The following is a 13,469-nucleotide window of genomic DNA, read 5'->3' on the forward strand; positions in this document are numbered from 1 at the left end:
AAGGCCCTTAATAAGGGAAAATATTTTGAGAATCTACAAGCAAAATTTTTCCAAGGGTTGTTTTAACCCCAGTTGCTTTTTATCCTCATCTTGGCTATATCAGGTAATGAATTTCAGAAGGCAGTCACAAATTTATTTCCTCTAAAATTACATTTATATCAAGGATCAAATTTAAAGAAGGTAGGGTGACAAGGTTATTAATAAAAGAACAGCTGGAATTTTGGAGCAATTTCTGTGTTCAAAGTATTGTGTTGGACACCTTAAAATAAATTATCTCATTTAACCCCAATAAAGAATTTGAAAGGTGCATCTCTTTCACAGATAAGGAAACAGGCTTGTTTCCCTACAATTTATACATCTTAGATGTATACTGTCCAATATGGTAGCCTGTAGTCACGTGTCTTCTGAGCACTTGAAATATGGCTAGTCTGAATTAAGATGTGCTGTGAGTGTAAATCACATAACAGATTCCGAAAATTTAGAATAAAAAGTAAGATATCTCAATTTTTGAATATTGGTTACATGTTAAAATGGCAATATTTTATATAGTGTATTAAAAAATACACTATTAACTTTATCTGCTATAATTTAAAAAAAAAAAAAGCTCCTAGAAATTTTTAAATTGCATTTGTGGCTCACATTATACTTGTATTGAACAATACCTCCCTAGACCAAAAGCTGGGTATTGAATTTGCCAGTAAATAACAAGTTCAAAGGCAGCCTGGTATAGGAGAAGAGTACATGGATCATAACAGATCTTGGTTTAAATCCTTCTATCAGTGACTAGTCTTGGGTAAAACACCAAACCTCTCCGCACTTCACTTTGGTCACTGGCATTATGGTGATATTAAATATCCCCCAAACTGCTGTAATATGTAAAGCAGCTAGTGGGAAGAGGGGAAGGAGTAATTACTGAATACTTCCTATAGCAGCTGGTTAATTTAAAAACTGATAACCAAAAAGAGTAGAAAATTCACTTATTTGAAAAATCATGTTTTATTCTCAGTAAGTGGGAGGAGTGAAATCACCTGCACATTTAACGCCTACTTCAGCCTCACATAGGCATCGTCTATTACCTTGTAATATACACAATATACACAGATCCTTTCTTTCTATTTAAGTTACTTATAACATGTTATGGGCTGCGAGGCCAGATGATAAAAGTGAGGGTGAGATATAAAATGTCAGGACACAGACGGGCCCAAGGGGTCCTTATGGCTACAATGGATGAATTCCAGTGAAAAAAGTTTATGAACTTGACTTCAGCAGATCCATGGTTTTTTTTACATCAAGAACTGAGACTAGTGAATAAAATGACACCTGGGCAAGTAGAATTTTACTCTTATTTTTCTCTCTAGGTTGTGATGCAAACAAATAAATTGTTCCAGCATACCAAGTTTAGACTAGCCCACTATCAGTAACCTCCACTAAATCACGAGAAACTACAAAATCATATTCTGTCCCCTAGGCTTTTGTCAAGAAGTTTGCCCTTTTATCAATGTTTAAACTATATGTATATATTTAAATGTAAAGTTTGGGCAGCTGGGGCATTCACTTTATTATCTGATGAATGTATATGGCTTAAGATTGACATGTGACAATGTATTAGACTGCCCTGTTTTTTTTTTTTTTTTTTTTTTTGTAGTCTGGGGGGTGGTGTACTAATTAAGGATTTGAGTCACTTCAATGTAGCCCCTTAAGTATACATTTATTAAATTTAGCATCAAAACTGCCCATTTGTTATCTACAGCAATTAACTTTAAGAAAATGAGACTGGAGAAGTAAAAAGCTATCAGATTTACAGATCTTAGAACAGCAACAGAGACCATGAAAATATTCACTTTATTCTAGTTTGAAATTTAACAAGAAATAATATACAAAATATTAGTTTAGCTATTAAAATGCATGTGCAATGAGTTTAAGGGGTGTGGGGACAGGGCCTATCCTTTGATCTCATGTTGCATTAAAAATCCACCCCTTGTAATGAATTTTTGAGTACCTACTGAGTACACATGATTCGATATTTGCTCTTTCAAAATGAGTGACTCTGACTTTCAACGTGATTGTGTCTACAGTACACTTACAACTATCTTTCAGTAAATGTCTTCAAATTTAGGGCTAAAGCTAGAATTAGGCAAGAAAAAAATTACACTAAATCAAAATTATTAGCAATTATTAGCTAATAATAAGAATCACACAGAATACTATGTAACTAGTAACTAGAAAAATTTGCTAAAACTTGGACCTAAGATATTATTATATTTCTGATCCTTGAAATTATAGGAAAATATATAGTTAATTGAAGAGGAAACAAGTATTTTAGACCACTTAAGCAACCAGCCCTATTTTCAAAATGCACACTGTAAAAAAAATAAATAAATAAAGAGTTCGTATCAGGAAAGAGCTGGTTTGCATTAACTTTAAATTAGCTAATACTTGAGTTACACCTTTGAAGAAACTTCTGTTTTGTTTCCAGGAACGCTTTTTTCCCTTTTTTTCCTTTACTTCTTTCCTTCTTTCTTTCTTTCTTTCTTTCTTTTTTTTTTTTTGAGGGGGTAAGGCAGTTGGATTAAAAAAAAAGTTAAGCCGCATTCTTTAATGTAAATGGCATATCTGTGCTCCTATATGCTAATAACTCAATCTCACTGAACTGTTATGATGTCTTCAAATAATTTAATAATGTCTTTAAAGTTTCGTCTTAATTGCACCGTTCATTTTTGTAAAACGCCTTGGCACCTCTCAATCTTTTAAGAGAGGAGAAAGGTCTCTTTCCTCTGGACCTGACATTTTTACCATATACGTGTGAGCAATTTTTGCTGTCAAATATTGCCAAGGTAGATTTTTTGTTGTTCAATCTGAAAATGTCTCCACTATGCTTGCCCAGCTCCCCTCCTCCCAACACAAACCTACCCAACCCTTTCACCCACTGCAAGTTTTAAACTTTGTTTCCTTTGGGGTTCTGCACAAGTGCTACTAATAATATCCAAGAGACAAAGAGCTGTGCTGTGGGTTCACGGGATGCCAAATTTGAGTTGTGAAACAAAGCACTCAAATTTGAGATTCAAGATGATGATGGTGGTGATGCTGGCAAAAAAAAAAAAAATTATTATAGAGCATGAGACCCCAGAGCCATCTCCCTAGACAGCTCCCCCTGCCCACGGCCACCCAGAGCACCGGGGAGTTCTGGCCCCGGGACGTCGGCTGCCGGCAGCACCGCGAAGCCCCCTGCCCGCCCCCCGGCCCTCTCACCGCTTCACTCGGATGATCTGGTCCCGCATGGGCTTAATGTCCTGGAAGCTCTGCTGGTTGACGAGGCTGTAGACGAGGATGAAGCCCTGGCCGTTCTTGATGTACAGGTCCCGCATGGACGCGAACTGCTCGGTGCCCGCCGTGTCCAGGATCTCCAGCACCGACGGCGACGAGTCCACCTCGATCTCTTTGCGGTAGAAGTCCTCGATGGTGGGGTCGTATTTCTCGATGAAGGTGCCGGTCACGAACTGCACGGTCAGGGCGGATTTGCCGACCCCGCCCGAGCCCAGCACCACCACTTTGTACTCGCGCATCGTCCCTCCGCGGCCGCCGCCGCCGCCGCCGCCCGCGACATAGACCTACGCCCGCCGCGCTGCGCCCCCGGACCCTGCGCCGGCGGCCGGCCCCGCCGCCTCCCGCGGCCGCCCCCACCTCACGGCCGCCGCGGCCCCCCGGGCGCCGGCGGAGGGAGCAGCAGCCCTAGGCATGGGCCGAGCCGGGCGGCAATGCGGCCCGCGGGCGCCGGCAGGCACTGAGCACGAGCAGCGAGCGGGAGCCGCCGGAGCCACCGGAGCCGCCCGAGCCGTGGGCCCGCAGTGCCGCCCGCCCGCCCCGCCCCTCGCGCTTCCACGCCCAGCTCCCCGCCCGCTGCCGCCGCCGCCGCCGCCGCTTCCTCGGCTGCCGGAGCGCGCGCCCGAGCAGGAGCCGCAGCGCTCGCGGGGGCGGGGCCCGGCAGCACGAGGCGGGGCTCCACGGCGCAGCCCCGCCCCTGCTCCCTGTCGCCTAGGCGACCGGCCGCGCGCGCTCCCGGGAGACTGCGCGGTGCGGAAGCCTGGGCTCGGGCTTAGATAAACAACCTCCTCTGCCACCCAACAGCACCCTGCCCCGCACGCCCCGTCGAACCCCAGGGTCTGCGTACTGAGCATGCGCAGTTCGTTTGCCTGAGCCAAGAACCTAGTCAACTCGAGAATCCCACGCTGGGCATTTGGGGGAAGCAAGATGTTAGCGGGGCCAGGGCAATCTGCTGGCTTTAACGTGAGGCGGAGAGTGAAAAGAAGAAACGGACAAGGTCCAAAAGGAGGTCTTGGTGAGGGATTTTGTTTGACACCACCCAGTGTCTCAGTACTCCTGAGAGCTTTGCTTTTTATCTTGCATAAACATAACAAGAAGCTTTTTTTGAGGGGACGAACATAAACACAACGAACTGAAGCTTTGTTTTAAGCGTCAGAACACTGAGGAAGAGGTTACAGAACCCCTTCTGCCCACAGCCCAAGGAGGCGAAGGCGAGCCCGCGAAAGCCAGGCCCACGGCTGGTGACGTCGCTAGGGGTCCCGCCCACCGCCCCAGCCCGCACCCCAGCCCCGCCCTGCTCCAGCTCCGGACTGGTGTCGAGCTCTTCCCACGCCCTCTCGGCTATGGGCACTTGGAAAACGGGGAAAACGGAGCTCCAAGCCGCAACAGAAAGCCCAGGGACACCTCATAGCAACAGCTAGCCGGGGCACCTAGTAGGAAGCTGGGATTCATTCCAACCAACCAGATCACGTTTCTGTACCCCGTGGTACCATTCTCGGCCAATAGAGAGCCACTTCATGCCACGTGACACCCAACCGTCAGCCAATGGAGGAAACTCTAGACGCAGGATCAACCAACTCACCTCCCTTTGCCTGGACAGGCTGGGCGTTTGCTTCTGCGCACTCTCTGCCAACCAATCGTAGGTAAGCTGACAAATGACGGAGGTTCGATGTGAACCAACCAGGACTCGCTATTCCCTTGCCACCTAGGGCCGGCGGTATGGAGACAGGGCCGGTGGTGGGGTCCGGGAGGGGTCGGAGAATGAGGGGCCGGTCGCTGTGCCCTGTGCTGGCAAGAAGCAAGGTGTTTTGCAGGCGAGAGGGATGAATTCTGCGTTTAACGTCGTCTCCTTGGCATGCCGCCTAAATGATGGGCATGGAAATAGTGCTGAGGGATGTGGGCTGAATCGTGGGATGAATCGAGAGAACAGGGACTTTTGTCCTTAGGGTGAGAAATTTTCCGGTACTTAAGGAGACATACTGCAGCAGTTGGCACGGGTTTTCCGTGCGTGCCTCCTGAAACATTTTTTTTTTTTTAACTACTTAGCTTTTAAACTTACCGTTCCGTCTCTGTAGCATTATATGTCAGTTACAGTCTCTCATACCCGCAACGTCAAATTTAGGAGAAGTTGTATTTCCAAGTATTCCTGGATTATATTTTGTAATAACTGGTTATTGGATTTACCTTACTTAAAGCTATGTCCTTCTCAGACAAGTCTGCACCCATCTGTTACTAAATCACATTTCTTGGGAATAATAAATTTCTGCAGTTCTGATGTTTGATCATGGCATACCTCTTCGCCCTTTCTCTTCCCCACAAGGTCATCATGTAGGAGGATTTTGGTCTGAGTTCCTCGAAAAACCAGGTGTTCCTTTACCATCTTTTCTGTCAATTATCAAACTACTACAAAGGCGTACTTAGATTCAGCAGTGTTCTATTGCTCTGTTAGTCCATTATATTAGAATGGAGAACTTACATTTTTGCATTATCTTGCTATGGTATAGCACATACCAAGTTTTTGCTTTAAGTGAGGGCAAGTGTCATGTCAAAATGTGTAATAAATATAACTCAGTCTTCATTTCTTGATTAAATATTGTCAAAGTATGAGAGGTAATATCTGAGCCTCTGGAATCAGCAGTGAAGGCAGATTGCAAAAAAAATGCGAATCGGAAGAATGTTTTAAGATCGTAGAAACCATAGAGGATCTGATATCTCATTCTAAACTAGTAATGTGGAAAAGTGAATTAAAATTAAAGGAGCTCACGTGGATGCGTTATATCTGAGTTTTTTTGGCAGGGATATTTCAAGAAGATGTAGATGGAAGCAGTGTTCACCTAGCTTTTTATAAGTCTTATATTTTATGTGAAATTTGTGTGCTGATTTGAGGTTACTTTAGCTTTGTAACAGTCACACTTCTTTTTAGAAGAAAGACAGATTGTCCTTTTAAGATCCAAATTGTGCATCATGGTGATAAAATTCCTAGGCTTTTTGAGAAGCATCAAACTTTCTCTCTTTGTGTAGATCATTACAATCTGTGTAGTATGGTGCATTACAGTGGAGCTGAAAAATCATTTATTTTGCAAGCAAATAAAGGTCCAGTGGCTTTTTTTTTTTTTAATTTGCACTGGGATTGTGAATCCAGAATGTAACCTTAAGCAACTTTTCACTTCCTGGGTCCCCAGAAGTTGAGAAGCTCTGGACTACAGTGCATCTGATAGAAGTTGTCACCAAAAAAAAAAAAAAAAAAAAAAAGTGAGTGGGCTCCCTAGTCACTCCACTTAACATAATAAAGAGTAGGAGAGCTTTTTGACATTTTTCAGGCTGTTTTCTCTGACCTTTCATTACTGCTGACTTTTCTTGATAAGGAGAAGTATACAGACTGCAGCCCTTAGGGTAGTTTCACCTCATTTATATTTCTCATCTTGATATTTGATATGCATTCTCGATGAATTCATATTCATTTGATATTCATTCTCAATGTTACCATAAGGGTAGAATTTTAACCACTAATAAGCAAAAGAAACATGATAAGTAGGGCATATTTTCTTTCCTATTCTGTCTTATATGATGGTACTTACCTAATTTGAGGCTGTATGTGAAATACTGGTTGAAGGATTAGCTGCCATAAGAAAGGATATCAGAATGTGTAGAGAATTTTGAAGATTTGGTTGGGAGATGGGTGTCTGTCTCCTGATTTCTTAATCATGTTCATTTTTATGCCAGCATGAACGTATCCATTCATTTGTGGGAAAGACAAAATAAAAAAGAGATAAAATGAAATTGAATTTTCTCCAAGAGCTGTAAATCTGTATGATAGTGAAAACACTGTGCACTGACACTTTAGGGCCTCTTTAGCTTCAGAAAGGCATTACTGGAAGAAAAAAAAAAAAGAAAAGAAAAACTTCATTTCTCCTCTCCCCACTAAATCTGAGAGTTATCTCACCTATGCCCAGATACCCTCAACTGTCACACTTGTGTTACTATGGAAACCCAGCTCCTTTCTTTGCTTCTCTGAAAGATGTTGGAAAAGGTGGGTTGAAGTGGGAAATACACTGTGTTCAGGGACTTTCTGACTAGAGCAAGAGGCAAGTCTGCAAAGAATTTAAACAAGTTAGAAGAGGATGTTTGTAATATTAGCAGGGCTTCTTATCTATAAAACCCTGATTCCTATTGCTTCCTATTAAGGCCTACGTAAGTGTGAGTAACCATAAAGGGGAAGGGCAAGTCAAGTACATTTTGAGCAGAAGACATTTTCTTGGCCTCTGAGGCTCCTGATAGAGTTGAGAAATGGAAGTATATGTAAACAGTGGAAAGGAAGGGGCAAAATAAGCTTGTTTCTTTTTTGAAAATGCAGTATGTCTCAGCACTTTTGAAAAGAAAAAGAATTCAGGAATGAAGTGAGTATGTAAACAAGTCAATGAAAGAAAACTTCTGGTTGAAAAAGTAAATGTTACTGAAGGAAAAGGCTTAATGATTAAGATAGAGGAAATAGAAAAAAGCCTGAAGAATCTTAAAAGCTTGAATGTTCAGAGGAAAATAGAGCTCCAGTGTGGTTTGTTTAACGTGGCAGAAGAGTAAACACAGTGTTGCTTGCATCCCCAGCAGTTTCCCTTTCTTTTGGGTGAAAAATATGGGATGAATCAGGATTGATCATTAATGGCAGTCCTCTCCTCTCTGCCCAGTTAGTCCAGCAGTAGGCATATGACTCCATTCTCATCATTGGAATGGGAAGAAGTCACTGGGACTGGGGGATTCCGAGGATTCTGACTAGAATGAGTAGATATCCCCATTTTTTTGGTGTCACTCCCCTTGCTTCCTGCTTTGCACATTGAAATAAGAGAATGTGGCCACCATCTTTGGGCCGTGATGCCTTATGGTGAGGTTGCAAACCAGCAAGCTTCGGGTGGCTAAGAAGGATGAGAAGAATCCAGGTCCTGGAAAACGATATTGAACTGTCATGCCGATACTGGAAATGCCTACCTTTGGACTTACTGATTAAGTAAACAGCTAGCCTCCTTTGGTTTAAGTCTGTGTTAGTTTAAGACGGTGAGGTTTTCTGCGTCTTGGAGTCAAATACATCCCAACTGCTATAGAGAGTGTGAGAGATTTGAGACAAAATGGTATTTTAAAAAAATCCGTGAGTATTTGTGATATTCTGATGCATATCCTACTGATATCCTGAATGGCATTTCAAAGACATTATGATATTAATTGAACACTTACTATGAATGTTATTCTAGGCTCTGGGGATACAAAAACAGACAATTAGACTGAAGAGCTTGTAGTTAAAGACATTATAAATGGAAGAGACCAACGTTAAACAACTGATTGCACATTTACATTATGTAATAACAGCTTATAATTCATGCTAACCAGAAAAAATTAGAGATGGTAAGGATGTAATAATAGCATAAATAATAAAATATTGCAAAATATATAACTACATAACTGAATAAAATTATAAAAACAAGCACTTTCAAGGACATGATAATATTATATATAGTTTATACATGAATTCTGGGAGCTTCAAAGAAACAGAAAAAACTGAAGTGGGTTTAATAAAGGAAAGCTGTCTGAAGGAAATTAATATGGTGTCAGGTTTTGATGGAAGTAGCCAAATAATAGACTCGATGGGTCAGAAGGGAGCACTCTAGGTGCAAGGAATTGAGAGAGCAAAGGGAGACAGCAGGAATGAAGTAGGAGTGGAATGTAGAAAATACAGAATCACTTGATTCTTTAATTCTCTATAGCAATGCCATTCTAGGGACAGCTATCAGGGGTAAAAATCAGAGGCTAGAAGTCTCAAGGCAAGGTTACCAAAGGTATAGAAATAATCTGGGGGGAAAATAATACAGAAGAAAAAGTAGAAAGATTACAAGGGTACATTTGAAGAAGTTAAGGTATTATTAAAAATGATGAATAATTTATAATGTGGGCATCATGAAAAAATTGTCATGAGAAGTAATTATGGACTTGAGGGCATCAAGAAGGTGGAATTCTTTCTACTTCACAAACAGAAGTAGAAAGAAAAATGAGGGTAGCAAAAAATGAAGACAGACAGCAAAACCGTTTTTGCTTATGGTTATTTTTTCATGGTAGCTGTTACTGGCATGCATTATGCGAAAATGAATGGAATTTGATTGAAAAGAAAAATTTCAATAGACCAGCATTATATAAAGATAGTCTTTTAGGTAAATAATGTAATTTAGAATGTTTTTCCTAGAATGCCTTTTTGTACCTTGCCATAGAAAAGTCTTTTCAATTACGGAGCTATAAGGAATAATAAGTTACAGATTAGTGATGCATTTTGGGAATTTAGAAAAACCCCATAGATGTGCCAAATGTGTTAGTAGCAACGGTAATAAATACTTGTAACAAAAATCAGAAGTTTGTCATATTTTATGTGGTTTCTGGTCAAATATGGTTGTAGTATTTTTCTACTGCTATTTTCCATACAAATATAAGAATATCTCTTAAAAATTAGGCTATGGTAGGCATATGAACATACCTTAATATTATTTATAAGAATGTAATGAATATTTATTGTGCTTTGCCATTTCCAGAGCCCTTTTTTCTACGTGTCCAAGAAGCTTGTAGTTTTTTAATAAAAAATGTAAAAATGATTAGGAACCACCATACAAATATATGACATGAAGATGCTGAACTAACATTATTGCTGCTCCTTTCTCCAAGGTCATGGAAGCAATGTAGAGGGTACAACACTGTCAAATGAAGAAAATTATGAGAAAACCCTGGTAATGAGAAGATTTGAGGGAACTGTTTGGTAAGTGGACTGGGAGAAGAGGGTGGTGGTGGTTTAGGCCTAGGGCAATAAGCAGCCAGCCACACTGCAGGAAAATAATAAAATAGGAAAAGAATTATTACACATGTGGTCATGCTTCTCAGTCACTGTTGCCTTGGGAAAATCAGTGTCTGCCCCCACACGTGTGGTGACGCAGAGCTCTGGTCCAAGTGGACTCAGGAGGACAAGCAGGGCCACACAGGAGCTTGTAAGGAGCTTGTAAGGAGCCAAGAAACTCCTTAGGTCCTAATAAACTTAGGGCTTTGCCCATCCACACCTCCTACTCTTACTTCCCTGGGCTCATGAATTTCAACCTAAGGACTGTTCTTTCAAGTTGCTTCTCTCCTCTTGGGGGAAGCAGAAGATGAACTCTAGACCTAAAGAGTGATTGGCTGTGATTTTCCTGGACTTGGGATTCTCTGCTCTAGAGCTTATTTCTTCTCATCCCTGAGCAACTTGGTGGGATTCAAAATGGGGTCTAGAAAGATGATTAGCCATTTGGTTTACCTGGGACTGTCATGGTTTTAGTCCAGCATCCCCCAGGTCCTCCTCAGCCCTAGTGGGTCACCCTACGTCCATTCTCATATGCATTTCCAGAAAAAAGAATGAATGCACATGATAAGATATTTTGAGAAGAACAACTATTTCAAAGAAAAAAAAAGTGTATAGATTTCATCAGAAGCATAAACGTTAGAATGGACCAAGCATTTACATTTAACCCCCAATAAATGTGCTAAAAAAGATAAGGGATACTGTTAGACATATGAAAACAAAGAAACACAAAAGGAACCAAATAGACATACTACAAATGGAATATATAGTAGTTGAGAAAAGAAAAAGGAAAGAGAATAAGATGGCAGAAGGGACGCAGTTAAGGAACACATGAGGGAATTGGAAGAACAGATTGAGGTCATCTCACAGAAAGAGGAAGGGAAGTTCAAAGAAATAGAAAAAGGGAAAAAATCAAGAGATATGGAGAAGAGAAGAAGTGGCAGCATAGAGATAAAAGAAATCCCCAAAAGAAAATGATTTCTTATGGACTATGAGAAACAAACTGAGGACTTCAGAGGGGAGGGGGGTGGGGGAATGGGATAGACCGGTGATGGGTAGTAAGGAGGGCACGTATTGCATGGTGCACTGGGTGTTATACACAACTAATGAATCATCGAGCCTTACATCGGAAACCGGGGATGTACTGTATGGTGACTAACATAATATAATAAAAAATCATTTAAAAAAAAAAAAAAAGAAAATGATTTCTTAGAGAAATGATGATGTGAAATTTCCTATGAATGAATGGATGGGTAAACAAGTAAAAGACCTCAGTGAGGAGGGCTCTTAGAGCCTCAAAGGAAAGTGGTCTGGGAAACCTATGCCTACAGACATATTATAGTGAAATTTGGAATATCCAGGACCAAAAGTTTTAAAAGTTTACAGTATGAAAGATTAATATCAGATTAAACATCAGATTTCTTAATAGCAGCATTAGAAGTCAGAAGAACAATGGAGGAAGAGTTTTAAAATATCAAAGGGAGAAGAACTGGAAACAGAAGTTTAATATTCACCCAGAGTGACATTCAGGTATGAGAATGAGATACAAATATTCATAGACATAGAAGGCCTCAGAATCCCAGAATATTGCTACACAGAGACCCACACTGACAACATGGATGGATGGATAATTCCACTCTCATAGTGCATCTTTTTTCTTTCAATTACTGATAGCTCCAGCAGACAAAACCTACAGGGATACTGAAGATTTGAATAGCCCATTAACAAAATTGGACTGGAAGACATGTAGAGAATTCTATAACCCATGATTACAGCATACATATTTTTTTCTGAGCATGTACAGAACATTGGAAAAAAATGATTATATGCTGGATCATAAAGAAAATCTCAATATACTTCAAAGAATAGATATCATTCAGAATCTGAATTCATAATTACACTAGAACTTTAAAAACAAAAAGACAAATGAAGAACCATATATATGGAAATTTAAAAAACTTATAATGCTAAATAACTCACGGGTTAAAGAAGAGATTTAAAAACACTTGGATATATACAATGGAATATTACTCAGCCATGTAATTAATGTAATTAATATTAATCAATTAATTAATTATTAATTTATTAATTCATCCCTCAGCCAAGGGATGAATACCCACCATTTGCATCGAAATGGATGGAACTGGAGGGGATTATGCTAAGTGAAGTAAGTCAAGCAGAGAAAGACAATTATCATATGGTTTCACTTATATGCGGAACACAAGGAATAACATGGAGGACATTAGGAGAAGAAAGGAAAATATGAAAGGGGGGGAATCAGAGGGGGAGATGAACCATGAGAGACTGTGGACCCCAGGAAACAAACTGAGGGTTTCAGAAGGGAGGAGGGTGGGGGGATGGGTTTGCCCTGCGATGGGTATTAAGGAGGGCACATAGTGCAAGGAGCAGTGGGTGTTATACGTAAACAATGAATCATGGAACACTACATCAAAAACTAATGAAGTACTACTGTATGGTGACTAACATAACATAATAAAAAAAAATAAAATAAAAACACTTGGGGCCTAGTAATAATGAAAGTACTATCTATCAAATCTTGTGAGATACAGTAAAGTGGTTCTTTGATGGAAATTTATAGCCTTAATGTGTATACTGGAAAAGAAGATACAGGAAAATCCTGATCTTACCTCCTCCCATGGTCACACTGAGGCTGTAGCTACATATGGGACAATTCTCTCTTAAAAAAAAGTCTAAAGACTGGCTGAGTGATGACTACACATTGGGCAAATGAGAAGAAAATCACACTGAAATGGGTAGGAGAGGCTGGCACATAATCCCCATACCTGGCGCAGTGACCCACCACAAGGAGGGAACCCAAAATACAGAGCTTCTTCCTGAGTAGTGAAGGGTTTGAACCCCACATCAGAAAAAGCAAGACTAACTTGAAAAGGTATATGCATCCCCATCTTCACTGCAGCATTGGCCATATAGCAATAGCCAGTAGCCAAGATATGCAAACAACTTAAAGGTCCATCAGTGGATGAATGGATAAAAAAACTGTAGTGTATATATACATATATACACACGCACATATATATAATGGAATATTAGCCATTAAAAAAAAATCTTGCCATTTGCGATTTGTGATGACATAGATGGACTTTGAGGGTATTATGCTAAGTGAAATAAGTCAGATAGAGAAAGAAAAATACTGTACGATCCCTCCTATTTGTGGAATTAAAACAAACATTTTTTAAAAGCAAGCTCACAGATGCAAAAAACAGATTGGTCAATGCCAGAGGTGGGGAGTTGGGAGGTGGGATATATGGATAAA

General features: G+C 40.6%; 1 protein-coding gene and 1 long non-coding RNA gene across 2 annotated transcripts in view; one reads left to right on the forward strand and one right to left on the reverse strand.

Annotated features, from left to right (window-relative positions):
- The window catches only part of RAP2A (RAP2A, member of RAS oncogene family), a 33,617-nt gene extending 29,953 nt beyond the window's left edge, over positions 1-3,664 (reverse strand). The window contains exon 1 of the mRNA XM_026493500.4: positions 3,250-3,664. Coding sequence (XP_026349285.1) covers positions 3,250-3,563 — 314 coding nt within the window. The 5' untranslated portion in view covers positions 3,564-3,664. The remainder of the gene's footprint in view (positions 1-3,249) is intronic.
- A 423-nt stretch (positions 3,665-4,087) lies between these two features.
- The window catches only part of LOC113251481 (uncharacterized), a 31,868-nt gene continuing 22,486 nt past the window's right edge, over positions 4,088-13,469 (forward strand). Inside the window, exons 1-2 of the long non-coding RNA XR_003314494.3 lie at positions 4,088-4,964; positions 10,015-10,105. This is a non-coding gene — a long non-coding RNA (uncharacterized LOC113251481). The remainder of the gene's footprint in view (positions 4,965-10,014; positions 10,106-13,469) is intronic.

The sequence above is a fragment of the Ursus arctos genome, unplaced genomic scaffold (genome assembly GCF_023065955.2).
Source record: "Ursus arctos isolate Adak ecotype North America unplaced genomic scaffold, UrsArc2.0 scaffold_10, whole genome shotgun sequence".
In the NCBI taxonomy this organism is placed as follows: domain Eukaryota; kingdom Metazoa; phylum Chordata; class Mammalia; order Carnivora; family Ursidae; genus Ursus; species Ursus arctos.